Source organism: Lathamus discolor, chromosome 1 (genome assembly GCF_037157495.1).
Source record: "Lathamus discolor isolate bLatDis1 chromosome 1, bLatDis1.hap1, whole genome shotgun sequence".
In the NCBI taxonomy this organism is placed as follows: domain Eukaryota; kingdom Metazoa; phylum Chordata; class Aves; order Psittaciformes; family Psittacidae; genus Lathamus; species Lathamus discolor.
In genome coordinates this window covers 51,298,750-51,325,463 of record NC_088884.1, presented here as the reverse complement: position 1 = coordinate 51,325,463, position 26,714 = coordinate 51,298,750, and the positions used below count along the sequence as shown (strand labels likewise).

The following is a 26,714-nucleotide window of genomic DNA, read 5'->3' as shown; positions in this document are numbered from 1 at the left end:
TACCTGCAGAGATGTCAATAGTCCCATAGGGAGAAACAAGTGTAGCTAGATTCAGTCCGAGTCTGTGCCCTAAGAAATCTAGCTCTGTAGATACATAGCATGACTTACATGAACCCAAAAAGAAGCACGACCAGCATACCAGGGTTTCTCTGTGTCTGTGCCTGCATGGGTATCCACTCCTGTGCCCAAAAGGTTCTAGAACCTCTCCAGGCTGCATTTTTCTGGATCCCAGTATGCCCACTCTGTCTTGCAAATTCTTACATGCTGGCTTTAAAAGCAGCTTTGTAGACCCCGAGCTAACAGAACAAAAGATGATGTTGAGCCAGCAAGACAAATTACACCTTTATGCATCTTCCATCAGCACAAAAGGCATTGCCTGAGCTCACTGTCAGATCCAGGGCCTGGTGCTCCACCATATCCTTGCTGTCACGTTCCCTTTCTCTTAGCAACTTTATGTGACAAAGCTACTGAATTAAGACTTTGTGTGCCTGGGAATAATGTAGGGCTTTTTAATGAATCTGATGGAAAGGAGCAGCACTAGCAGGAAGCTCCCTAGCAATGGGCATCTTCCACCATGCTGGGGGTCACCAGACTGCACAGGTAACGCCACTGGGACTGGTAAAAGTGACAGTGTGACCAAGCTGGTGCCCCAAAGAAAGATTCAAAAGCAAAGAAATCATCACACAATTCTCTCTAGTAAAAAAGCAAAGCAGGCAAGCAATGGACAAGAACAAAGGCCAATGTTTTCCAGCTCAGCTTGACTTTCAGTGCCTGTTTTTTGATTACCCCACCAGAAACACCAAGAGGGTGCATTTTGAGTGCCTGAAAATAGGGACATTGCTGTGACTGAAAGCCGTGGTGGCAAGGTGCTGCCATTGACCACCATCAAGGCTTTCTGCTGTTTCTGGCATGCTGAGATCAGCAGCTCATGTGCAATAACTGCTCTTACTGTCATGGCAGGGTCGTGTTCAAAGAACTAGTTTTTAGGCAGTTCTACGCTGTGTTTGGCACATGCGCGCTCCTTGCTGATACTGGGAGACATGAGTGATGCGCACTGGTTGGGTTGACACTGTGAAGGATGGCCTGGAGGCTTCCTCTGAGCCAGGTTAATCTGAAATGCATGTTCTGAGCCTACAAGTACGGCCTGAGAAACGGCCAGAAAGGACACCTCCCTCGGTCACCCTGAACCCCTGAACCTGTGGGGTTTGGCTGTCCTTACATGAATGGTGAGGCAAAACAAAGCCGAGAGACATGCTCCCATCAGGAACTGAGAAACAGGCTGCAGTATGCCATGGTCAGCCAGGCGTTCCTCAGAGATGAAAGATGTGCTGACCCTGCTGCACTTGGTGGCTTTCCAGCACGAGGCAGTGTCCAGACCAGCTCCCCATATGGCTTGGAGAGTGACAGAGAGGCAACAGCAGGCGTCCTCACTTAACCCCTCTCCCTTTGTCCCCCAGTTCACTCATCCCACTGCTGCGGCTGCTGCTGGGCTGCCCTCCGGCAAAACCCCCCTCCCAGCTTTTGGGCAGGCGCCAGGGCTGAAACAAGAGCCAGTGAGGACCCAAGAGGTCCGTGCCAGCCTCGCCCTGCTGCCAGCCCCAGTGCTGCTGGCTATAGCTGGCTGTGCCACCACCATGGCCCTCTCTCGCTGCACTGGCTGCAGTCCCTGGCTGCCAAGAGTGTTTCGGAGGCTTTCTGCTGACTGGATGCTGAAGTTGGCAGAGGTGGCATTCAGGAAGCAGCCAGCAGGTTAATCCTCCTAATAATTTGTAGCATACAGGATGGAGCAGAGAACTGACATAGAAAGCGTCGCTGCTGTGGGTTTCTATGGCATTTAAATTTCATCATTGTCTTGATATCTGCATATCAATTTACCCAGGAAAGGAGAGAAGGATGAGGGGCAGAGGTTATGTGGGAGCTAAGAAAATAGGGACGGCAATAATCCAGCGAGCGCAAGTCTTACTGAAAAAAAATACGCGGACTGCCTACAAACACTTTTCTTTCTTTAGCAAGTGATCCCCATCCCTTTCTCTGCTTTGCTTTTTATCCTCCTGAACCCCCTGTAAGTGGAACATGGGCAGATTACCCCTTCATTCCTGTGTGTCCAAAATGGATGGTAAGAAGAGAGGAAGAGAGAAAGATAAAAAAAACCCAACCGAAACTCTAAATGCCTGGAGCCATGGCTTGTGGATAAAAGCAGCTGCACATGAAGAATAATTAAGGTGGTTTTCAAGCTACTACGGTTTGGAGAATAAAACTCCAACTCGCCCCTTACTTCCAGAAAGATGGCAGAACCTTTAAAAAGTGTTGTTGAAAACAGGGGTTTGGGTTGTTTGGGGGGTTTTTTAGCAGTGGATGCAGAGAACCTAGTACACCGGGATCCAGCCCTGCTTGCTGTCAGGCAATCTGCTGCAGCACTGGGTTCAGGGGCTGACCTTTCTTCCTAAAACAAATCCCTGTCAGGAGGCATTTTAGTGCTGCTAGTCAGAGCAGCATGGCAGCTTTCGGATCTCCTGGACACCTGAATGAGCCTTAACCCTCTTCTCCCTCCCATGAATCCCACAAGAGGACTGTAAGTGGAAGTGACACCTGATTTCATGACCAGGTGATGAACCTCTGATGGAGCTCAGGCATCCCTTTTACTGGTGCAGGTCACAAAAAGGACCAAGGCTATAATCAGAGGGAGAACAATTCCAGTCTTTACCAATCTGCATGGTAAATGGGTTTGTCTGTCACTGATAAAGGGATTTCTCGTTACGTGCAATGCACAGAAGTCTACACAAGAGACTGCGATGGCCTTAGCTTTGCCCCCACATGAAATGAATGCAGTGAGTAACTTCATGATTTCTTCTTCCTCTCTTTTTCAGGACCCCTGCTGACCCTTTGCTGCCTTCCCCATGGTGGACTGGAATAGGGTGTTTTCCGTCCTTATTACAGACTGAAGAACAGCACTATCATTGCCATAATGCTTCTGTGATTTGACTTCCAATTACACTAAATCCCATTAAAGTGCTCCCAATCTTGTATGCACACTGGTCTGGCATGCAAAATACTTGGCTCCAACAAGTTGAACTGGGTACAGAAAGTGTAAGGGCATTTTGGTTCCCTCATTTTCTCCAGTTGTCTGTAAGGTGATGCCTTATATCAGAATTCAGCTTTAACAGGAACTTAAACAAGGAAGTATGAAGCTTTAATCACTAATTATTGTTCTACATTATCCTTTGGTTTATTTTCATAGAGAAAATTAAGGAATCCAGATGTTTCAAAATATGACGAGTCAGCAGAATATCTTCATTGCTCATTTTATGCTGGTTGGAAGATTTCTAGTTATTTAGAAAACACTGAGAAGTACAAGACTTAATAATGGGTCTTAACAGAAAGCATTAAAGATGTGGTACCAAAACAGACAAGAGTGAGGTGGCTTCGGATCTCACCTAAAATCCACTGATCAGATGCCAACTTCCACTGACTTCAGTGGACTTTAAATCAAGACCATATTTTTTGCTGAAACAACCAAATTTCTATTCCTTTCAACCAAGCCCTTTTAACATGTTTAAATGTGTATGAGGTAGATCAACCTCTGTCTGTGGCTGGAGGAGTGGATCATCTCCTGAAAACAGCAACAGCCACTAGATCTGGTTCAGCCAAATATTCTCTGAATAATCCAGTAGATCCCTTGTAGAAACAGTAGCATCACCATTTTCCACACAGTAGAGCAAGGGACCAGTACTATACCACTTACCTCACCTCGATGTTTCATGTCAGACACCCAAAACATTGGGAATAGGCAAAATAGGTCAGTAAAAATGATACACAGTGAGCCATAGCTGCCATGGGGAACGGCTCTGTACAAGAGTGTAGTGGGGGCTCCTCTTGCACAATGCAACGCATGTTGCTTCACTGCAAGTAGGTGATTCTTTCGGCCCTGTCTCTCCCACCAGCGACCTACTTCTAAGCAGTGTGTGATATACATCTGGTCCTGTCCAGAGAATGCCTGATAGGGCCCCTCATAACTAACAACCTACAAATAAGCATCTCTAGAGCTAAGGCACGTAGGTAATGGTTCAGCTGGAATTGCTGCCCTGCAGTGGTGCTGCTCAGCAGAGAGTGCTCCAGTCAGGCCTCATCTTCCCACCAAGGTGCGATGCTCCATTTGGGCATCGCCTCCACTCCTCGCACAGAACCAAGTGAGTTGTGTCCAGTCCAAGGAGGAGCAGTGAGTGTATGGTCAAGATGGCGCATGTGACACCACTTAAAATAGTCAGGCATGTCTGCAGGTCTGCATTGGCCCCAAGGGCCTCCTGTTAAACTGTAACAAGAGTTCTGCATACCTACACAGATGCCAATAGAGAAAATGATGATCTTTGAACATGACTCTAGTTAAAAAGTAAATCTGATCTTTTGAATTTTTCAGATTTTTATGACACAAGTCTAAGCCAGATGGCTCTGGCTGGGTGGTAGGTGAGGCATTTCCTCCATGGCTTGCTTCTAACATTAGCTTTACGCAATGACTTGAAAATGTTCATCCTGGCTCACCCTACCCCTTGGCAGGAGAATCACGGAAAGAGATTTGCAGAGGATCTTGTCTTGTTACCCGATTTCACTCTGATAGAAAAGGCTGAAGAGCTTCTGCTGCCTCACCCCAGGGCCAGCATCACGCCCGTGGGCACCTCTGCTCCTTCCTCCAGGTTACCTCCTCAGTACCTCTGAGGAGACAGAAGCAATCCCCCAGGCTTGTCGCCCCTGTTTATTTTCCTCTAGCTTACTGGGACATGGATATTGAGGGAACATCATCACTCTTCAAAGACGCCTAAATGTGATTGAGAAAGGCAAACACCAAAGGCAGGTGATCTTCACATTTCTGAGCCTTTCCATCTACCTCGCTACCTACAACCACATTGCAGGAATGACAGTTAGAAATACCTCTTGCTCTTCTGTAACCAGCAGTACAGTATGAACCCAGAATACTATGATCATGAAGAAAGTTTAGGGACAGGTAGAGCTCCTCCTCATAACCATGTGATTATCTCCTCTGGCCCGTCAAGAGGCAACACTTGACAAAGACAATAAAACTGCTGAATCATCTCTATGTGCTTCCTACCTTCTGCTTAATTCCCACCAGCCCTGCAAAGCAGCTGCCCAGAGGTGTGGACTGTGTGGCCTCCAACAAGTAAACCAAATTCATCTAGGAAGAGCACATAGGTTTCATTAGGTTGCAGTGCTGCGACACGGGAAAGAAAGTGCAACTCAGTTATGTGTCTTATGAGAACCAAGGCATGTGAGCCAGCAGCATCTCAAAGGAGCAGACTTATGCTACTGAAATGAGGGCAGTTCATCAGTTCTCTCAAATTTTTGGATACTGAAGCTGATTTTCGGATGCTCTGCCTGGGGTATTTGGAAATTGTCCTTCATTCTCTACGGTTTCGTTTCATCAACATCAGACCTCTTACTCCACGACTCTAAGCATGTCCTTACTACATGCTCTTTCTCCACCACTAAACCATGTCACTAAAGGCCTCATCTACACATTTTCTGAACACTTCCAGGGACAGTGATTCCACCACTGCCCTGGGCACCCTGTTCCAGTGCTGAACAACCCTTTTGGTGAAGAAATGTTTCCTAATATCCAGTATAAACCTTCCCTGGCACAGCTTGAGACTGTTACTACTTGTCCTGTTGCTTGTTGCCTGGGAGAAGAGACCAACCCCCACCTCCTTGCTCCAACCTTTCAGGTATTTGTAGAGTGTGATAAGGTCTCCCCTGAGCCTTCTCTTCTCCACACTAAACAACCCCAGTTCCTCCAGCTGTTCCTCACCAGACTTGTGCTCCAGGCCCTTCACCAGCCCCGTTGTCTTTCTCTGGACTCCCTCCAGCACCTTAATATCTCTCTTGCAATGAGGGGCCCAGAACTGGGCACAGTTTTCAAGATGCAGTCTCCGCAGTGCCAAGTACCAGGGACCTGACCTCTTGCTCAGGTCTGCCACACTTAGCACCTCATGGCACACCTACACCTGGAAATTTTGGTGTAGGAGTGCTGAGTTACAATGGAGATGAACTCCTCACCTGTGGCTTACACTTCTTTCCCAGCCCTGCATGGTGTGGCTGCTGCTACCCAGCTGTAACAGCACAACCGCCGCGCGATTCCTCAGCAACACATCACCCTTTTGTGAGACGTGAGGCAGAAACCCTCAAGAACATCCTTTTCCTCCATGGCTCCTGCCATGAGGAAGTTCAGAAGAGTCGGTGCAGCCCTCGCTGTGATGGCCAGGCTGTAGGACAAGCTCTTGAATAGCTCACAAGTGACCACAGGGTTTCAACGGATGCCCAGGGGCTGGAAGTCCCTCTCTAGACACACTCACCTGGATGGCAGAAAAAATGACAGTGGTGACTGAGTAAATGCTTCTCTGTGGTATGTAACATTAGGAAGGTATGTAGACATTAAGAAGAAATTCTTTACTGTGAGGGTGGTGAGACACTGGAATAGGTTGCTCAGAGAAGCTGTGGCTGCCCCATCCCTGGCAGTGTCCAAGGCCAGGTTGGATGGGACTCTGAGCAACCTGGTCTAGTGGAGGGTGCCCCTGCCAGGGCGCTGGAACTAGATGATACTTAATGTCCCTTCCAACCCAAACCATTCTGTGATGCTATGTCAGTCATCAATGAAAAATTAGAAAGATGACAGGGATCAGCTTTTACGGTACAGATACAAAGATAATACTGCCCCTTGAGTCAGATGTTTGACTGTTGTTAGTAGATAAGGGACTAAATACCTCTCAGGGAACATTCTGGTGACAATATAACCCTGAGCGGCATTTTTGGAAGGCACTGCAGAAGGTGGTGCAGTGGTCGTAGGGTACCATCACACTGATTTTTAAAACAGTCGTTCTTAAGTTATCGAAGTTCAAAGTGCAGGGAAACAAGTAGGAAATGTTTTGTAACACTGGCAGCACACTCACCTCCCAGGTCATATTCAGGTGAGCAAAACAAGTGACTGCTCAGAAGCACTTCACCCTTCCTCTCCTATATCCCTCTGCTGAAACCTCACAAAGCGATGGTCTGGTGATGGAAAAATGATGTCACCGTGCCTTTTCTTATTTCCAGAGCCAAAAAAATGTGCTGAGGTACGGTGACCAGCGCTACTGACCCGATCAGACTACCCGGGACTTTCCAGCTGTGAGCTGTGTCACAGGTTGCCAAGCCCAAGTCCCAGGGAAGAGGGAAATCCTCCTGTGTCTGTGTGGCTCCGTATCTCCGTCCTCCACTGACCAGAACAGACCAAACAAACCAAGACACCTCCTCACGGTTCTGAGCCACCCGGGGCTGGGCAGCGGCTGGTCAGGTCGCCGTTGCAAGCAGCCGAGCAGGGCCGCTCTCCGCCGCAACCGACAGGGCGCCAGAGCTCGGGAGCCGGCGCTTCCGCGGGGGGGCCGGTGCGGGCCGGCGGGCCCCTCGGTCTGGCTGCGGTGGGTGCGAGGTGGGGGGCGCGGTCCGCTGCAGTACCGCGCCTCGCCGCGCACCGGCAACAGCCCCCCGCGGCGGGGCCGCCCCGGCGGGGAAGGCGGGCGGGCAGCGCAACGCAGCGGCGGGGCGGGGCGGGGCGCGGGGTGGGGCGGCGGCGGCGGCGGCGGGGCGCTGCGCGGCGCGGCGGGCGGCGGCGGGGCGGTGCGTGGTCCGCGGCGGGCGGCGGGGCGGCGCGCGCCCTCCCGCCGGTGCCGCGCGGGGCGCTAATGCCGCGCGGGGCCGGTCGCGCCGCGGGGCGGCGGGGCGCGCAGGGCGGGCGGCCATGGGGCGTGGGGTGCAGCGGACGATGCTGCCGCCGCTGCTGCCGCTGCTGGTGCTGCTGCTACTGGGCGCCGCCGCCGGTGCTGCAGGTAGGTCGCGACCGTCCGGCGCTAGGCTGTCTCCGTCTCCACTCGCGCCCGTGCATACGCGTGTATGTGCGCATATGTATGCGCACACCTTTGTGCGTGTACGTAGGCGTGCGCACGCATAGGGTAGTATCACACCGGCGTGTGCGCACCGCGTGTTTGTCTGGGTACGCGTGTATGACCGCACATGCTGTGTGTGCAGGTGCGCGGTGTCCGTCCGCGGAGCGCTGTCAGGCACCGGGGCTGCGCACCCCGCTACCCCGCTGCGCCGCACACAAAGCGGGGTTCGGGGTCGCCACTGTCCCGTGGAGGCTCTGATGGGGCGGTGGGGTGGGGAGAGCCAGGGCAGGGAGGGCTCCACCAGGGACTGAGATCAGGGAGCCGGGGATGCCGCAGAGAGGCGCCTGGCCGCGGGGCGCTGTGGGGGGACTCGGAGGAAGGGCGCTGCGGGCTGCGGGGGGCGGCAGGACAGGTTTTCAAAGCCTCTTCCCGCAGCATAACCGCCCGCAGAGGGGTCCCGCCGCTCCGCAGCGGAGGTGGTCGGGCATAAACAGTTTGCATAACGCTTGCGCGGCCGGTCGCAGCCGAGTGCCAGTTTTCTTCTTTAAAAAGAATCAAAAAGGCGGATGGGAAACAAACATTTGATCGGGCAAAAGATATAAATGAAACATCACAAGACAAGTGTTGCTAAAATGCTCAAGCAGGAAGCATATGATTTTCCATGGATGTTTTACAGGTGAGTCATGGTATTCACTGCATGCTCTTACTCATTTACTGAAGCTCCCTGTCCAGTGGCATGTACAGTAGTATGTAGAATGAGAGTATCTAGTTGGTCATACTGATTAAGTGCCCTTTTCCAGGGCTGTGGCAGAGCAGTCGTCAGCTTGTGGCGGACGGCATGGAAATCTTTATGCTCTCATTTGTCCTTTTACTGAATCCCTCTGGCAGCCAGCATTACACTACAAAGCTGTCACTTTTCATAACATGCGGTGCTCTGCATCTGTCATGCAACTCATTCCAATTCAAGTGAAAACAAACACCCTTTCAAAGGGGGTTTCCTCTCCCCCCTTTCCGCCCCTGGGACCCGTGTCTGTGTGCCAGCAGCACGGCTCAAATCCTGCTGAAACCAAGGTCCCTGGCCCTAAATCTGGCCCCAGGTGAGGAAGGGACCCTCCATGCCTGGCCCGAAGACAACTGCAGTCAGTGACCGTGTGTGACCAGGGAGCATACCCGGAGCTGGGGGCAACTGAATCCTCTCAGCTCCCAGTCTTAAGTGAGAATTTGCTATCCAGGCTCAAGCAGAGCCTTGCCATCACCCCAGGGACAGCTATGTGGAGCCCTGCCGCCACCACAGGCACCAGGAAGCCTCCTGCTGACCAGGTTCTCCTCCACTGCCTCCCCAGGGGCTATAATCGGTGGTGTGCACAGAACAAAAGGGCTTGGTGAGCACAGTGTTGTGACTGAGCCCTGCTCTTTTTACCTCTTCCCAAATCTGCTCTGCAGTCCCGCAACGAAGGGAACCACAGTGAATGTTCATCTATTTGTTTAGCGGCTAACTGCGCCGTGTTACACGTAGCCAAAGAATCCAGGAAAGCAGCCAAAGACATAAATCAGGCCAACTTGTGGCAAGCCTACCTCATAATATGATAATAGCCCTTACTTACCTACCCCTCAGGAGAGCTGCGTAGGTTAGTTAATGTTTATACAATGCTTTGAAAAGATGATCAAAAGATGTAAGTGATACGACATTAACTTTACAGTTATAGCTGTTTACTTTTCTTGAGTAAATGTATTCTGCACGGTTAATACAGATAATCTGACACAATCCACTGGTCCCTGTAGGAAGCAAACTTGACTGAGCATTTCTTGTTCACTAAAAATTTCCCAAGACTGCTTACGAGGTGAAATCCAGAGGCTGGTTCAGAAGTGCTCTGTAATGGGTGCATATAACAAGCAGTGGTCCACATCTGTTCTGAATAATCAGTATAGAAAACTTGTGTAGTCCTTTGCTGGTTGAAACGTTTTCTTGCCAGGGTGTTTCTTAAGGAGCAGAAGGAGTGGGGAATGCTGTCAGGCTCTGAAGGCTCAGCCTCTGCTTGTGCATAATATAGCTTAATTGCAACTATGATGCTGTAGACAAAAGCTGAATAAACCCCAAATAAAAGATTTATTGGATGCTAAACTGAAACGACCTTTGGACATAACAAAAACGCCAAGAAGCTATAATAATTGGTGCACAAAGCTGACTGTGTATGGCTGGCCTGGTGATAAAGAAGACATTATGTACCTCAGATGGTTTGGCCTGCCCATGTCCAGCTCATCAGAGCTATTTTTTTTTATGTTAAACAGTTATGGTTCATCAAATACAGCCTGGACCTACTGTTACATTTATTAATAAAGAGGTGGAAAGCCCCATATCAAACATTCCTGCACCGGGAGGGTTACATTGCAGATGGTTTCACACCAAACCCCATGGTGATTTTATTTCTCTCTGACGCTTTAGCTGTGAATTTTTAAATTGACAAGGCTTCCATAAAAACTTGACGAGAGCCCACAGAGCCTCAGCTGCGAGGCAGCTTGCCAGCAGCATTTCAACCAAGGATTAGTTTTTTTCCCCCTTTGCACACATCACTGACAGCCTTCCCAAACTTAGGCAGTGCCTAAGTTCAACCCTGACCTCGTCAGCAGTTCAGGACTGAGGGGAGATTTGGGGTAGGGATGGAGGGGTGGGGAAGGGGGTGAAGATTTGAGGTCGTTGATGGCAGGAGATATCCCTACCACCTCTCACACCTCCAGTGCGCTATTGAGCTGGGGCACAGCAATGCTGTCCTCCACAGCAGTCCATCTTGTGCTTTTCTCTCCTTCCTCAGGACCACTTGGATCCCCTTGGAGCCCTCAGGGCAGGAGTGGCATGGCCACATTCACTGCCACCAAAGCCTCAGCCCTGCTCTGGGTCCCTTGGGGCAGGAGGGCAATGTGGAGGTACCTCTCCTGCCTGCTGCTCTTGGTAGGGATTTTCTGGAGCACAGGGAAGCCCTGAGGGGTTTTTGGTTTGCTCTGCTGTTACAGATGCACTCAACCCCGTGGCAGGGAGAGCTGAGCAGCAATGCCATGCTGTCCCTCAGCCCTTCTGGGCTGCATGTGTACCGGCGACACATGGTGGCTTCCCGTGGGGTGGAGTGGGGTGCACCCGTCTCAGAAGCTGGCTTCACCCCCCTGCTCTCACCTTGCAGGTCTGGTCAGCGCATCGGGAGCAGGCAGCCCCTGCGAGCAGGCCTGCAACCCCCGGATGGGCAACCTGGCGCACGGGCGGGCGCTGCAGACAGAGACAGCGTGCGGGCGCCGTGCCACCGAGCCCTTCTGCGCCGTCACCGAGGACAGCCAGCGCCGCTGCCAGCGCCCCACGTGCGGCCGCTGCAGCGGGGCCCACGCCGGGCTGGCCCACCCCGCCGCCGCCATGGCTGACTCCCCGTTCCGCCTGCCCCGCACGTGGTGGCAGGCGGCCGAGAACGCCTCTCGTGAGAGCATCCGGCTGGACCTGGAAGCCGCCTTCTACTTCACTCACTTGATTCTGGTCTTCAAGTCGCCCAGGCCGGCCGCCATGGTGCTGGAGCGCTCCCAGGACTTCGGCAAGACGTGGAAGCCTTACAAATACTTTGCTGCTAACTGCTCGGCCACCTTCGGGCTGGAGGATGATGTGAGGCAGAGAGGAGCCATTTGCACTTCCAGATATTCCAGCCCCTTCCCCTGCACCGGAGGAGAGGTAGGTCTGCCTGGGTTGGGAGGAGAAAGCCCTTTGCGCCAGCTCCCTTTCCCTATGCAATATCCACCCCAGCGTGTATGCTTCTTGTTTTACTGCACCCACGTTTCTTGTCATTGAATTTATTTCACGAGGTGAATTAACACAATTCATTCCTAGGTGATGTAGGCACTGCTCTGTCCCTTGCTTTGCTAAGCTCATAATATCCTTCTTTTCCAAAACCTCCTCTCCCCACACCTGATGAAGCCCCCCAGCACAACTACAAACAAGGCGAATGCTGCCCATCCCTTGGGAAAGCCAAAGGGAAAGTAACTCTGACAGCCGTCTCCAGATCTCGCAGTTGTGTGGTTTCAGGGTGATGCAAATCACTCTGGCTCTGGCAAAAATGCATCTACATTAAAATTGTCACCAGATTCACTTTTAATAGTGATGTCTTCACTGAGAAGTAAGCGTGTAACCAGCCAAAATAGCTACTGACCACACTGAAGTATGGTTCCTATGAACTAGACTAGCCAGGTAAATAAGAAACTTACACCTCATCTTTTTTTAATACCCTCACTTATTCTCACGTAAAAAGAGCTTGAAAAAATGAAGAAAAACATCATGTTTGCTAAGAGGAAAGAAATGTTACAAACCTGAGTGTTTCTATATCAGAAACAGCAGGTAGTTAATCAGGTATCTGGAGGTGCTACCAATAATACCCTGCCCTTTGGTGCCTAAGCCTGCCCCGCGGTGCTGGGCAGTCTCCCCTGGGAGCGATGGCAATGGAGGTGTGCCCTGGCGTCCCCACTAGTGCGGATGGGTCCCCAGTGACCGGCTCTGCGCTGTCAAGGCTGCTCCCTCTAGTGGCCTTATTTACTGAGCTTGCCTGGAAGTTTAATCAAACTTAACCCCCCCCCCCCCCCCGACCTAAAAAGGTGCAAATCTGATTTGTGACTCAGGAGGGCAGTTATATCATTGTAGCTTCTGCTGAGAGCTGGTTCTGAGGTGAAAGCATCCATATCCCAGGAAAATCACCTGTCCAGACCCCTTTGCAATCATTTGGAGTCACCTCTAGCCATGCTTTGGCTAGGAAGCCGCTCTCTGCAGAAACACTGGGAGCTCTTGGTTCACCACACAGCATGTCTTAGCTGCATCTCAGGAGGCAGCTGATGTCCAGCTCTAGGAAAAGCTGTTCCATGCTCTCATCAGCTCAAAACCAAGGATCTTCAGTCCAAGGATGTTTATTTCATTAGCCCAGCAAAGGGTTTTAATCAGATGGCTGGTGAGAGAAAGTGCTATCTTCCCCTCTTCTCCTGCCTCCCTTTGCTCATGCTCCACAGCAGCTACCTGAACTTCCTTTCACAGTGAAATATATAAAGAGGCTTATAAGAAAGATGGAGACTTTTCACCAGGGCTTGTTCTGACAGGACAAGGGGCAACAGTTTTAAACTGAAATTGATTTAGACTGTGTATAAGCAAGACATTTTTTATGATGAGGATGGTAAGACACCGGAATAGGGTGCCCTGGCAGTGTTCAAGGCCAGGTTGGATGAGGCTTTGAGCAATCTGGTCTAGTGTTAGGTGTCCCTGCCCATGGCAGGTGGGTTGGAACTGGATGAGCTTTCCAACCTAAACCATTCTGTTGTTCTGAATCTGAGCTAAATACAAAGCAGGACCTACAAATGATGTGCCCCACTGAGAATTTTCCAGGCCCTCAGCACTTCTGTAAGCCCCTGTGTCCCACCATGTGAATCATAAGGCTATGCCAGCTTGTGAGAGAGGGCAGAGACTGAACTCTATAACTCTCAGGCCAGCCAGCAGGACATTTCTGGAGTACTCTGCCTTCTGTGCTCCTTTTTCAGCTTTCCCAGTGATCGTTCTCAGGGATGAGAAACCCAAAGCATCATCTGGGACAAGTGCTTGTCTCGTTTGTGCTGGGTCCTTGTAGCTAGCAACGCGATGCAGTTTTCACTGCGGTCACCCCAGTGATGTACCTGCACACCAGAATGGGGCTGTGGAACCAAGAACCTCTGGCTGGCTCCTCTACAGAATGGTGCAATGCATGGGGACAGTAGGATCAAAGTCTTGTGCGTAGAAACCAATGCCTATCAAGAAGAAAACGAATTTAGTGGTGTTTGATGCATCTGAAGTAGCATGTTGCAAAAGCAGGCTATTTACTGAGCTTGCTGCTGTGGGACCTCTTCTTTTGGCATCACTTTAGTCTGTGTTATTGCAAAGAGGCTATAAAAGTCAAGCTCATTTAATTATTCCAGGTTTTAAACAAATGTTGAGTCCAAGGGGCCAGAGCTTAGATTTTATTTATATGGCACACTTCAGTTCCCTGCACTTAAACACCACTTTTAACCTGCAAAGTAATAACACAGCAGCTCTCTGGTGACCAGATGGCAAGCCTGTATGCTTAGCAAATATCACATTTAATTTATTACAGTGTGCTACATTCCAGCAATTACTTGTAACTGCCAATAGCAACATGTATCTCACCTAAAGAAACACCAGAGTTTTGTGTTCTGTTTGGAGTTATGTTGTCGTTTACTCCCACTTCTGGTAGCACCTAATTTCAGACATATGGAAACAGTAATTTCACTTGAAACAGTGGTTTCAAATATGCAGTCATCTGAAGTGTCCAAGTCTGAAGAGGAGTATTTAATTGCAGCCCAGTTGCCGCAGTTTTCTTTAAAGCACAAACATGAATTCTGTGAGTGCTACTGGATTTCTTTTTTAACTTTCTGGAGTTTTTTAACTGTGATGTAACAACCATAACCTGTGACCCAAACTGGGTACCGCACCATCCATACACCGCCTTTATCCCACTTCAGACATTCTAGTGCCACATGTGTATTTCCAGGCACAGAGTCAGGGTTTACAGGAGTTTGCAGGAGAGTGGGGTCTCTGCATGCTGCTGACAGCTCGGTCGCTGCTGCCCCAGGAGAGGCCTCAGGAGGTGGCTGCTCACTCCAAACAGCACCAGAGCTTGGCACAGACCCGTGGACAGTCAGGCTGGTGCTTTCTGACTTTAGCCCCCTGCAAAGAGCAGGCAGTGCTGATCCGCCTGCATGTCTGTTGATTGTTTGTGCCTGCAAGCCCTGTCTTGAGGCAGCAGTATGCAGAAGTTCATAGTACTCAGCACTTGACAGCCTTTTTTTAATCAATTGCCTGTGCTAATTTGGAGCAAAGATGTATCTGCTTCAGTTTGTGTTGAAAAGAAAGATCGAGCTTTTTGCATTTCTTCTGCCCTCATCATCATGAGTCATCCCTTAGATGCCTAGTTCAGCTCTTAGGACAAAAATCCCCCGTCAGCACAACTTGCTGTGATGTTGACGTGAAGGAGAATTATGATAGTGGAGAAAGTAACCAAGCCTCTTGGTTAATTTCAAACACCCAGAGCTCAAAGATGGAAGAGAGATGAGAGATGCTGAAACAGCTCTGGGAGATGCCTTTCACCTTTCTTCTGTAGCAGAATGACTCTAGGCTTCCCTTTATGGTGCTGGGACCAGGATGATAGAGAGCATTCACTATCCAACATCTGGGGCCAGGTTGTCCCCCACAGTGGGGCCCATTCAGTACAGGCGAAAGAGAAGTGGGAAGGAGAAGGAAACCTACAACCACCCCAGGTTTCCAGCAAGCTTCAAGCATCTGCCAACTTGAGGGATTGGATTTGCTGCACTGTGAAGGAGACAAGAAACTCATTCCCTGTTGGGATAGTTTCAGATGAGCTGCATGTGAAGGGGTCACTAAAGACTTTCCCCATGCTTAATTTAGTGAATTAATTGTTTCACAGCAGCAGTTTGTTTAGCATAGGCAGAAACCTCTAAATGCTGGCCTTATATCATCAGTGTTTTAAGGGAAAAGCTAAGGCCAAGTTTTAGCCTGGATCATACAGATATGCTACAAATCCAGAGTATTTCCACTGTTTTCCAGGGTGTAACCCTTCAGCCATGTTATTGGAAGGGAAATTAGAAGGGGATTCACCAGCCAAACCTAATCTGATTTAAGTAAACAAGATGCAGGAATAAACTCAGCTTCATGCTCAGATAGGAATGCCAGTTTTATTAGTACATGTAAAAGACCATCTTCCCTCCCATAGTTCAGATCATATTAGTATTTCTTCTTTTATAGTCTAATCTGTAAATTATCCTTAGCTAGATCACTTTTAAGGGCTCATTGACAAGGGGCCCTTAGCAGATGTTAATTCTTTAACTGTGAGTGAGAGTGACTGTCCACTCTGCAATGCAATTATCTCATTCACTTTACATTCCCATCTGTGGTCAATTCAGATTAGCTCGCCTGAGTGTCCCCATTTAGACAAGCTCCAGGATAAAAGGACTTACTGAAGCAGAGTCTCCTTGACAAGATTTTAGTAAATTAGTGACTTATTTGAGTGTTCATCTATTCAGAATACTGCTAATAAATCACTTGGAGACTTCAGCTATTGTTGCTGTTTGCTATTAATAGGAGAGGCATATTTGCAGCTTGACTATATTCCAGCAACAAATTCTAACTTGCTTTTAACTTTTGAAACATTACATAGCACTGTTATACTGTGGGGTGTGAGCACTTTATTGATCTCATGTGCCTTCTGTAGCAGAACAGCCTGCAAATGCATTGTTACTGCATGCAGCCTGCCTCTGTTCCTTAAGGATCTGGACAACCATCTGACTGGTTCTGTCTGAAATTAGCTGTGTAGAGGAGAAGTAAATTGTGTCCTGATATTCACAGGTTTGGCCCTGATAGACAATGGGGAATTGTACTCAGTGACACAAATGGGTTAAGGATGCTCAGCGATTTTTATTTTGGAGCTCTAATTTTGCGTTGTAGCAACTCTGTTGCAGCCTAGAAGCTTTTGGCCTTTTTTTTTTTTTTTTTTTTTTGCCAGTCTTTTAGGCCTGAATAAGCTTGAGTTTTAACCTTATCATTGCTTTCCTTGACTGAAAGCACATCTTCATTGCTCTGAGATCCTCCAAGGATCTTGTGGCTCACAGGAGATTTGAGTTCAGTCACTTGCAGGACTTGGGACTCCACAAAAAGGCTGAGCAAATATGCAAGAATAACCTCAAAACAGCCTGGGACATCAGCCCATTAGAGGGCCACAAACGGCTTCTTTAATTGTCCTGTGCCACTGATGTCTGCAGAGAGAGAAAACAAAGGCCCAAACTGGTGAGAAGGAAAGAGGGATTCTGGCTGGTGTTCAGCAGTGCGTAGGACATGTGAGGACATGGCTACCGAAGTGTGTTTTCAAGTCCCATCTCTACATTCTGTAGAAGTGCATTTTGTAGGAAAAAAATCCCTTCTTGAAGACCATCTTCCTGGTCATTCTGTCTGCAGATTGTCAGGCTCAGTACAGAAATGCCACATGCAAAGGGGAGTCTGTTCAGCTAGGGGCCAGTGGTGATGGGGGTGATGGCCCAATCCAGCCCATCACTTGGCATTATATGAATGAATTTAGCAAGACATGGGGGCCATTATTCATAAGGACAATAATAATGATTTCTAGGGGAAGAGTAGTGAGATGAAGTAAATGAAGTCAGGCCAGAGTCAATAAAATGATGTAGGAATTTAGGCATCTCAGGCTGCTGGAGCTTGCCATTCAGTGCAGGGTGGCTGCGAAGGCCTTGTGAGAGCAGGATGTGTGCCTGCTGGCCAGGGCAGCACAGGGTTTGCTGCTCACAACAGCAGTACACCAGTGGGACATCATCTCCCCACCAGCCATCTTGCTGATGGCTGTGGCAAGGAGCATCTCTTGGCTTGGCCTCCAAGCTTTCCCTCCTGGCAGGTAAGTCTATCTTCACAAGCTTTGTGCAGGGTTTCCACTGGCTTTAACATAGTGGAGTGGTGGCAAGCTGGTCCCTTTAGATAATGAGGCAGCAAAAAGAGGATTCAGGTTAAAAGGGGAAGCCCAAGCTTAGTTTATTCACATGTCTGGGAGGACAGGAGACAAGGGCAGTTCTGGGCAAATGTGCACACAAATCTTTGGTCCCTTGGGAGTTTTACCATGAAAGCTACTTTCCCTCTACAGTTCTGTCCTCATCAGGGCTGGAAGTCTTCAAGGCCAGGTTGCATGGAGCTTTGAGCAGCCTGGTCTAGTGGAAGGTGTCCCTGCCTGTGGCAGGGGGGTTGGAACTGGATAAGCTTTAAGGTCCCTTCAAACTCTTACTATTCTATGATTGTATGATTCTGTGATGACACAACTGCTGTTTTCTGGACACTGGCACCTGCATTTTAAGTTTTCTGTATGTGTAGTACCAGCGATGATACTGCCAGATCTTGGGGCCAGGTTGTGACAAATCCCTCTCCCTCTGCTCTGACCACTCCTGAGGAGTGACATATCCCTTTGCCAAGCCTTTCAGGTGCTCAGCATCTCTGGAGGACCAGGGCATGTGAGGAGCAAGATGTTTCTCCAACCTGTCTGGCGATCCTTGGCATGATTCCCCCCATTGCAGCTAACCCACAGGAAGGTCCCATCATCTCCTTTTCTCCCTGGCTTTCCCAGTGCTTTTGGCACTTGGTGGTTGGCCCTCTGCTTGACTAGCTCTTGAAATGTAGCTGCCTCTGGGATGGAGCATAGCCAGTGTTTAACAGTGCGTAGCAGCAGTCCCCCATTTAGAACAGCAAGTTTCTAACAGCTGTGGATGAGGGCTTCTGGATCAGCCCCCAATTATGGCTAAAACAAATTATTCTTCAAAGGCAGCTTGACTAGTCTCTGAAAGGGGGTATATTGTAGGCTGCCAACAGCAGGAGGGGATGGGTCCCAGAATTTCAGGAGACCCTTTCCAAACTCCTTATGTAGGAAGTGAAGAGCACTGTATCCACATGAAACAAGTGGAATTTGGGTAGGCAGAATTTAATTCTCTGAATTGGCACCTGGCCTTGTGAACAGGACTATTGCTTCCCTTGAGAACAAGTGCCACAGGATTTTAGCGATGCAGCCAGAACCTCTATTCAGCATCCCACTGCTTCATTTCACAGTTCATTTTTGGCGTGAAGAGAGGAGTGGCTCATTTATTCAGCTCCCAGTTTGCTGGCTGGAAAGTGGGGCTGCCATGTTTCTCTTTGAGATTGTTGGATACAACCAGTGACATGGGAAGTCTGTAACCTAAAGGAGTGAATTGACACATCTCTAAAGTTTTGGATCAAAAGTTCATGGGGATTTAATCTGAGATTAATCACCATGCACAGTGGGTGTTGGCATGAGATACCCAGTCTACCAATGTTCAAAATCCTACAGAAATGCTGAAGTCTTCAAATTCTCCCTGGGCAGCATTTCTAGGAGGTAAAGAAGTTAATGTCCAAAAGCAAGCTTACTAGACACACATGCCATCCATGACTCTCTATCACCAGCCTCTCCACAGCATTCCTCATTGCTGTGGTCAAAATCTGTAGCCATGGATTGAACGGGGGTAGTGTTTCTCACGACCTTTTTGACCATGCATATTTGCATGTAACTCAGACAGGTGTTCTTTTTCCTAAAATTAGGTGTAGCTCATCATAACGCGGTTTAAGCAGCCACTTCTATCAACACAAAGCCTTTTCTTATAGACAAGAGCAATTGAGAAGTATTCATGAAATAGGATTAGTCTTAGGCTGAAAGAATTCCCCTTGATCCTTAGCGCTGTTGCAGTTGCTGACACACTAACCTGCTGCCTTGCAGGCTTTTGCAGTGTGTGTCATGCTCAGGTGTGTCATGCTCAGAAACTGTGACAGGGGTTATTCTGCAGCTCTGGGGAGTGAGCCAGCTTTTCTCACAGCGCTGCTTACAAACAAGCAAGTCTTGTTCTCTGTCTGCCTCTTTGGAGGTACCTCCAGGTTTTCTTGGTCTTCTATCCACACAACAGGTACTGCTAGCAGGCCAAGGCTGAGAACATAAATCTTTGAGGGGGATAGGGAAAGGAGGGGAATTGCCAAAGGGAAGAGTATTTAAATACCATCTTTCTTGCTGATCGGTCAAGGAACTTCTTCCTATCATCAGCTGAAATACGCTGGATCACTTTCCTATTCAGGATAGTGCAACCTTGGAAATGCTGATTCTGAAGATGAGAAAAAAGCAGTAATTATTTTCCTTGATAGGGCATAGCCAATAGTATTATGCATCTGGAGGGGTTTGTGAGCCAAGAAACTGAGTGTTTCATTCTGTTTGATGACTGAAAGTAGTGATTAGCAAAATAAAGCTGTTGGAATAAACTGTCAATTCCTGGAGAAGCAGTCAACTGGAGGCGAAAAAATCCAAATGTTTTGAGCTGTTTTGAGCTGGAGAGAGATGTTTCTAGTAAGAACATCACTTCTGTGATCATTGTCTGCATGAAGAGGGGCATGACCTAGCAGTGTTTCACTTTCATCTAATGGAATTGTGCAGTGGGATGTTGAAGGGAAGCTGAGAAGATGGCTCTTGTCTCATTGATTATTGCCAGAAATGTCCAGGAACCTGGAGAAATCCTGAGGCTCTTGCCTAGCTCTCTTCATGCCTTTTCTAGCTTCTTACCAGCCAGGTGCTGTGTGCGAGTAGGAGCTCTTCCCATACAGCTTCTCAGTTTTGAGAGTGGCAGAAGAATGCCTAGAGTTTCCTAAAAGATAAAAGTTGCCTTGGTATAAGAAGGGGAAAATGGAAGACCCGGGGAACTACAGACCAGTCAGTCTCACCTCTGTGCCTGGCAAAATCTCGGAGCACATTCTCCTGGAAGGCATGCTAAGGCACATGAGAAACAACAAGGTGCTTGGTGACAGCCAGCATGGCTTCACTAAGGGGAAATCCTGCCTGACCAATTTGGTGGCCTTCTATGATGGGGCTACAGAACTGATGGACAAGGGTAAAGCAGTTGATGTCATCTACTTGGACTTGTGCAAAGCGTTTGACACTGTCCCACACGACATCCTTCTCTCTAAATTGGAGAGATATCAATTTGATGGATGGACCACTCGGTGGATAAAGAACTGGCTGGATGGCTGCACACAGAGTTGTGGTCAATGGCTCGATGTCTGGCTGGAGACCAGTAACGAGTGGTGTCCCTCAGGGATCGGTGTTGGGACCGGTCTTGTTTAACATCTTCATCGCTGACATGGACAGTGGGATTGAGTGCGCCCTCAGCAAGTTTGCCGATGACACCAAGCTGTGTGGTTCAGTTGATACGCTGGAGGGAAGGGATGCCATCCAGAGGGACCTTGACATGCTTGTGAAGTGGGCTGATGCCAACCTTATGAAGTTCAACCACGACAAGTGCAAGGTCCTACACCTGGGTCAGAGCAATCCCAGGCACAGCTACAGATTGGCCAAAGAAGAGATTCAGAGCGGCCCTGCAGAGAAGGACTTGGGGGTGCTGGTCGATGAGAAAATGAACATGAGCCGGCTTCAGTGTGCGCTCGCAGCCCAGAAAGCCAACCGTATCCTGGGCTGCATCAAAAGGAGCGTGACCAGCAGGTCGAAGGAGGTGATCCTGCCCCTCTACTCTGCTCTTGTGAGACCTCACTTGGAGTATTGTGTGCAGTTCTGGTGTCCTCAGCATAAAAAGGACATGGAACTGTTCGAACAAGTGCAGAGGAGGGCCACGAGGATGATCAGGGGACTGGAGCACCTCCCGTATGAAGACAGGCTGAGGAAGTTGGGGCTGTTCAGCCTGGAGAAGAGAAGGCTGCATGGAGACCTCATAGCAGCCTTCCAGTATCTGAAGGGGGCCTATAGGGATGCTGGGGAGGGACTCTTCGTCAGGGACTGTAGTGACAGCACAAGGGGTAACGGGTTAAAACTTAACCAGGGGAAGTTTAGATTGGATATAAGGAGGAAATTCTTTCCTGTTAGGGTGGTGAGACACTGGAATCGGTTGCCCAGGGAGGTTGTGAGTGCTCCATCCCTGGCGGTGTTCAAGGCCAGGTTGGACGAAGCCTTGTGTGGGATGGTTTAGTGTGAGGTGTCCCTGCCCATGGCAGGGGGGTTGGAACTGGATGATCTTGAGGTTCTTTCCAACCCTAACTATTCTATGATTCTATGATTCTATAAGTTAATTTGCCAAGGCCCCTGCAAGGGCTGGTTACTTGAAATAGCTGCATTTTTCTTCTGAAGTCTTTTTAAGATTGCATAACTTTCGGATGTTGAGACAAGGGATTATTTGCCTTGTTTCATGTGCTGTAGAGATTGCAGAAGGGCTGTAGGCACTGGCCAAATGCTGTCTGTTGTCAAAATAAATGAAGCAGCTGTAATAGCTGCAGGAGCCATTTCTCCACCGTCTCAAGGAGCTCAGGGGCTGCTGATGGTGGTACACAGTGGGTTTCTGTCACCATTGCTTGGGGATGTGGACAGTTGCTTCACACTGTGGCCCAACAGACAGGCTTGCTGGGATCTTAATGCCTCTGATGGTCACCTCTCTGCAGACGCAAGGCAGGTTTCCCAATTTCTGTTGCTGTTTTATCTCATCCAGATGATGCTGATGTGTGCACCATCAATGTGTGTATGGAGGGGATGGTGAGACCTCTCTGTGAGAAAAAGAGAAGCTCTTCTTCCCTGCAGTCCACTTGGTCTGACAGGCACAAAAGCAAAGAAGTACATTAGAGGGGCCTGCAGGTGATACCTGCCCTAAGCAGTCTCAGCGCCAAGGTTCCTCTGCACCACTGAAGGGTGACCAAGCAGGGGTCTGCAAAGGAGGTGTGAGGACATGCTCTTTGAAGTGGGAGCACCTGGCTGGCACTGGATTTCTGCAGCTAAACTTACATCCAGTGCCATCTGCAAGTGAAAAAACGGAACGTCTAGTAAGACATTTGCAGTGATGATGAGTTTAATGTTCCTTATGCAGTTCTTTGGGTGGAAGTTGAACACAGGCACTGTGGCACGTTGACATTATGGACAGCCCCAGTGGGCATACACATGTTGCGTCATCATTACTAGTAGTATTTCTGTGATTCATGTCTACAAATCAGTCTTACTGCCTCCTGTGAGCTTTCCATATTTTTAATCAAGAGAAATTAGTACTTTTAACTTTTACATCTTTTGAGAAGGAAAGCTATTGGCCCAGTAACTTTTACCAGCTAAACTTTTCTGAACAAGACCAGCCAAGGCTGAAAGCAGTTTCCACCCTTGGGTAGTCACTATGGGAGTGGGCCCGAGCGACTGGATGTGCTGGGCTGGCTGTGGAGGGAGGCACAGACACACAGGGGGGGATGTGGCAGAGGCACACGGTGGCTGGGGTGGCAGAGGTTTACCAGGCAGCCAGTATAGCACAGAGCATCCCAGCTTGTGCTGTGGCTGTGAGCGTCTGCAAGCAACAGACAGGGCCTGTGGGCACAAGCAGATGTAAGGTGATGCTGGGCACACAGCCAGAAATTCCAGAGGTGGGAGGTGGGACACAAGGGCTTCCCTTCGCCTTAGTGCCAGCTCCAGGCAGACAGTGCCTAACATCCTCTGCTTGGCAGGCTCAAGGGGAATTTTTCAGGAGGCAGTGGATGGGGTCCTGGTGCTGGCAGAGCTCCAGCACCACCTTTACTGCTTACATTTTCAGAGCATTGTCCAGGCACTAAATAAACCAGATAGCTCCCAGTGGCATGGAAATTCAACAGAGCCCCATAATACAGGCCAACTAGCTGCATTTATTTAGTGCCTGCAATACTAAGAGACACTACAGACTCCTAATGCAAACCTGAATGTTTCTGTTAAACATTTACCTAGACATCACATGCCCTTCTGTAAGGTTGCTTTTGCTGTCTCTATTTGGAGAAGACAGAAAACCTTACGTAATTTCTTATTATTTTTTCCTGTATTCCTGTAAAATAGATTAAAAAAAAAAAAACAGCAGCAAAAATCAAATAAAGCAATACTGAATTTATCAAATCCCCAGGATTTGATAAATTTGATGGATGAATCACTAATAAGGATAAGTGTCGCATTTTCATGCATCCAGGTTGGATGATGCTGGGGAGAGTCAATCAATTTATTTTGGAAAGAAACCGCAGGTCACTTCTTGCAGTGTTACCACCTTGGTTTTCATTTACAAGCAAATTAAAAAGTACTTATATTTTTAATATTTGTTTATTGCTTTTTCTTCCATATTCACATTTGTTGGCTTGTTCCCATGTGCATATGCTTCTTGAGTCTCCCATCCATTTATTCCCTCTGTTTGTAATTTACTAGTGTTGTCACTTTGTGAACCATCTCCTCATGCCTTTCAGGCTCGGCAGAAGAAGCTCTGGCTGAGGCCAGGCTCCCATTTGGAGGCTGGAGTATGGCATCTCCAGCTGGACACAGGGACTGAGAAGGGGCACATGTGCAGGGGCTGTGGGTCCCTGTCCATGGCGCCTGCGGTTGTGCCTATTTCTGAAGGTCTGTGAGGGAGAAGCTTTTTGTGGATCATGCATGTCTCTTTAATGTCATGGGCATTTGGGTCCCAAGGGGGTCCATTTTATCTCTGTGGACACTTATACTTGAAAAAGGTCCAGGCTGCAGCAGGTGGAGGCTGCACTGATCTGAGATGCACCCATGACTCATTGGGAGGCTTTTGTTGGTGGCAAATGTTTCATTGGTTTTGTTGACTTCCTGAGGCAAATTTGACTTCAGAGCCTATTTTGTTGCTGTCAGCATCCTTCATTAGCATTTTCCGTCCCACTGTGGAGATACAGATATAGATACAGATATAAAGATGTCCTTTCATTGACTCTTGCATGTAAACACGCTGGGGTACTTCTTGCAAGGGGACTTTTATGTATTTATAAATCGAGGTCACTGTGGTGCAAGCGGTTACTTGAGTGCAGCATGCTCACGGCTGCTGCTTTATTTATACACAGGGCTACATTACTGCATCTGCCGAAGGGCAGGTAGCTGAGGCTTCTTGTGTCACAGACAAAAAGCATGTGAAGTAATCAACAGAGCAAGAGCTGCTCGTGACAGCCTGTAAGGAAGCTGAAACACTGTGGAAATTTATTAGAGGGTGTCTGTGTGTCCAAACTGCAGCCAGCTGGAGCAGTCTGGCTGAAGAGCAGGATGTTTTCACTCTACATATGCGCCCGGCGCTGCAGGGCAGCTTCCCTGCTGCATAAACCCGGAGGGCTTTGGGAAGCTGTTGGGAAGAGGAAATGATGGCTGTAGATTGGGCACATCACCACGATGTGTGATGTGCATCTCAGAGCAGCTGGGGAACACTGGCTCAACAGAATTGATCAGAAGAGTCAGCTACCCGCAGCGGGGCAGTGAGACCAAAGTCTTTCAAGCAACACCAGAGAGATGATGGGCTTACAAAACCCCATCATCAGATGCTTGTGCATGTCAGCAACACATTCTTTTCGAATCCTGCCAACATGCTTTCCCTACACTGTTTGAACAATATTCTGGTTGAGGAGGCCTTTGACTGGTAGCTGGGAGATGCCAGCAGAACCATAGATGTGAAAACCTGGTCAGGTTTGCTGTGCAAACCGTGGCTCATTCATAAAGATGCTGCAGCCCTGGTCCTGTCCTGTTGGTGGGAGAATAGCACAGAAATGTCCAAAGAGAGATAAAGCAGGAAATCTGGCACCCGCACATGAGTGTATGTGGGGCTGGGTGCAGGGCAGCATGGGGCTGCAGACCCATAACACCTGTATGAAGGCAGCATGGCCCCAGCGATGTGCTGACTCCCGAGACGGCTGGGATAAATCGGCGAGGTTAACAACTGAACAGGGAAGTCCTGGTGGGAAAGACGTCCTTGAAATTATTATGCAGTCTCTGGAGGCTCCAGCTCTATCTGCTGGGGCAGAGCAGAGAATTGCTATTTGTATGGTGTCCTACGTGTTATAATGACTGGTTTGTATTTTATTAAATCAGAGCAGCCAGCGTCTGGGGTGGAAGCATCAGGATGTTTACTGTCTTGGCAGCACTGAGAACAAGCTCACCCCCTTATGTTGCACTACTGCAGGGTGCAGCATGGCCCTGAATCTGGGGCTGCCAGGCACAGCTGGAGCAATACAGGACAGCAGGAAGGAGAGCTGAGAGCCCACAGCCCCAGGGAATTACAGTTAGGGCTCATGTTTAGCATCACTGTTTTCAAGTAGCCATAAAAAGAAATGTTTGTAACATTTTGGGGCCTGAGCAGGAATACTGGCTCCATTGAAATCAGCAGCATAACTCCCCCTGAATTCCTCACAGACAAGATTTAACTCTCTCAGCATGAAGGCGCTCAGGGTTATTGATTTTCTCACTGAGATTGTCTTTGCTAGAACTGCAAGCACCAGTCACATGCATTAAACAGGGATAGATAAACAAGAAAAACTGAAAAAGATGAAAGTCTGCAGCTGCATCCAGCATAAAGCATTCCCATTAATGTATCTCCTTCACTGCTCTCATCTAAATCAGGACAAAGAACTCTCTGAGATGCAATTTATCTAACAACAAGAAACCCAAAATACTAGTTTTTACTGAAAATTCTCAGCCTGGCATTTTCCATCATCCCCACTAAAGGGAAATCAATGTCTCCAGTTTGGATGTTTCCCAAGGAATTTTCTTTCCATATCTGAAAGCATCTTGTGTTCCCAAAGCCACCAATGAGTAAATGTGACAGAATGACACTGATTTAAATTTGGTAAATAACATGTCTTGGGGAGAGATGCAGGACCTAATAGTTGGGCTTGCCTGGATTTCTCTTCATATCTGCTTGATACTTTTATTTTAAGAAAGCAGAATGGTTTTGTATGTTCCTGAAAGAGAGGGGAAAAAAAACCCTCAACTTTTGAAACGTGTTACTGTTTATTAATACCCCTCGTCACGCTCAATACTTCCGCACAAAGGGTGTACTGCTCACCAGCCTTGCCCTCTGACCACCTCTTCTGGTTAACCTTGTTCCTTACCTATGTCTTTCTGGCAGAAGATGCTCAAATGCCTTTGGAAGGGAGCATTTGCAGGATGGCAGCATGGGGCTGCAACACAATGTGCTTGACAGTGCAGAGTGCCCAGCACCAGCATGCCTGAGCCCCGCTGTCACTGGTGCTTGGTCGCATCAGTGCTTGGCAAGCTGACGGGACACGCAAAAGCTTGCTGCCACCATTCAGCTCCAAAATGAGCTCTAAATCTCCTTCCAGGCCGGAACAAAGCTTCCTCCAGCTGGATCTTGGCAGCCCTGGAGAAAACCCAGGTCCCAGCCAAGAGCAGT

The 26,714-nt window shown here is 48.8% G+C and overlaps 2 protein-coding genes across 4 annotated transcripts in view; one reads left to right on the top strand and one right to left on the bottom strand.

Annotated features, from left to right (window-relative positions):
• The window catches only part of SNRPF (small nuclear ribonucleoprotein polypeptide F), a 273,142-nt gene that overhangs the window by 30,234 nt on the left and 216,194 nt on the right, over positions 1 to 26,714 (bottom strand). The gene's annotated exons all lie outside the window — the stretch shown is intronic.
• The window catches only part of NTN4 (netrin 4), a 46,488-nt gene continuing 27,517 nt past the window's right edge, over positions 7,744 to 26,714 (top strand). Inside the window, exons 1-2 of one of the 3 annotated variants that reach the window (XM_065670734.1) lie at positions 7,744 to 7,868; positions 11,099 to 11,628. In XM_065670734.1, coding sequence (XP_065526806.1) covers positions 7,781 to 7,868; positions 11,099 to 11,628 — 618 coding nt within the window. In that variant the 5' untranslated portion in view covers positions 7,744 to 7,780. Of the gene's footprint in view, positions 7,869 to 8,326; positions 8,602 to 11,098; positions 11,629 to 26,714 lie in introns of those variants that run through there. The other 2 variants (XM_065670727.1, XM_065670743.1) reach the window with 2 other exon arrangements.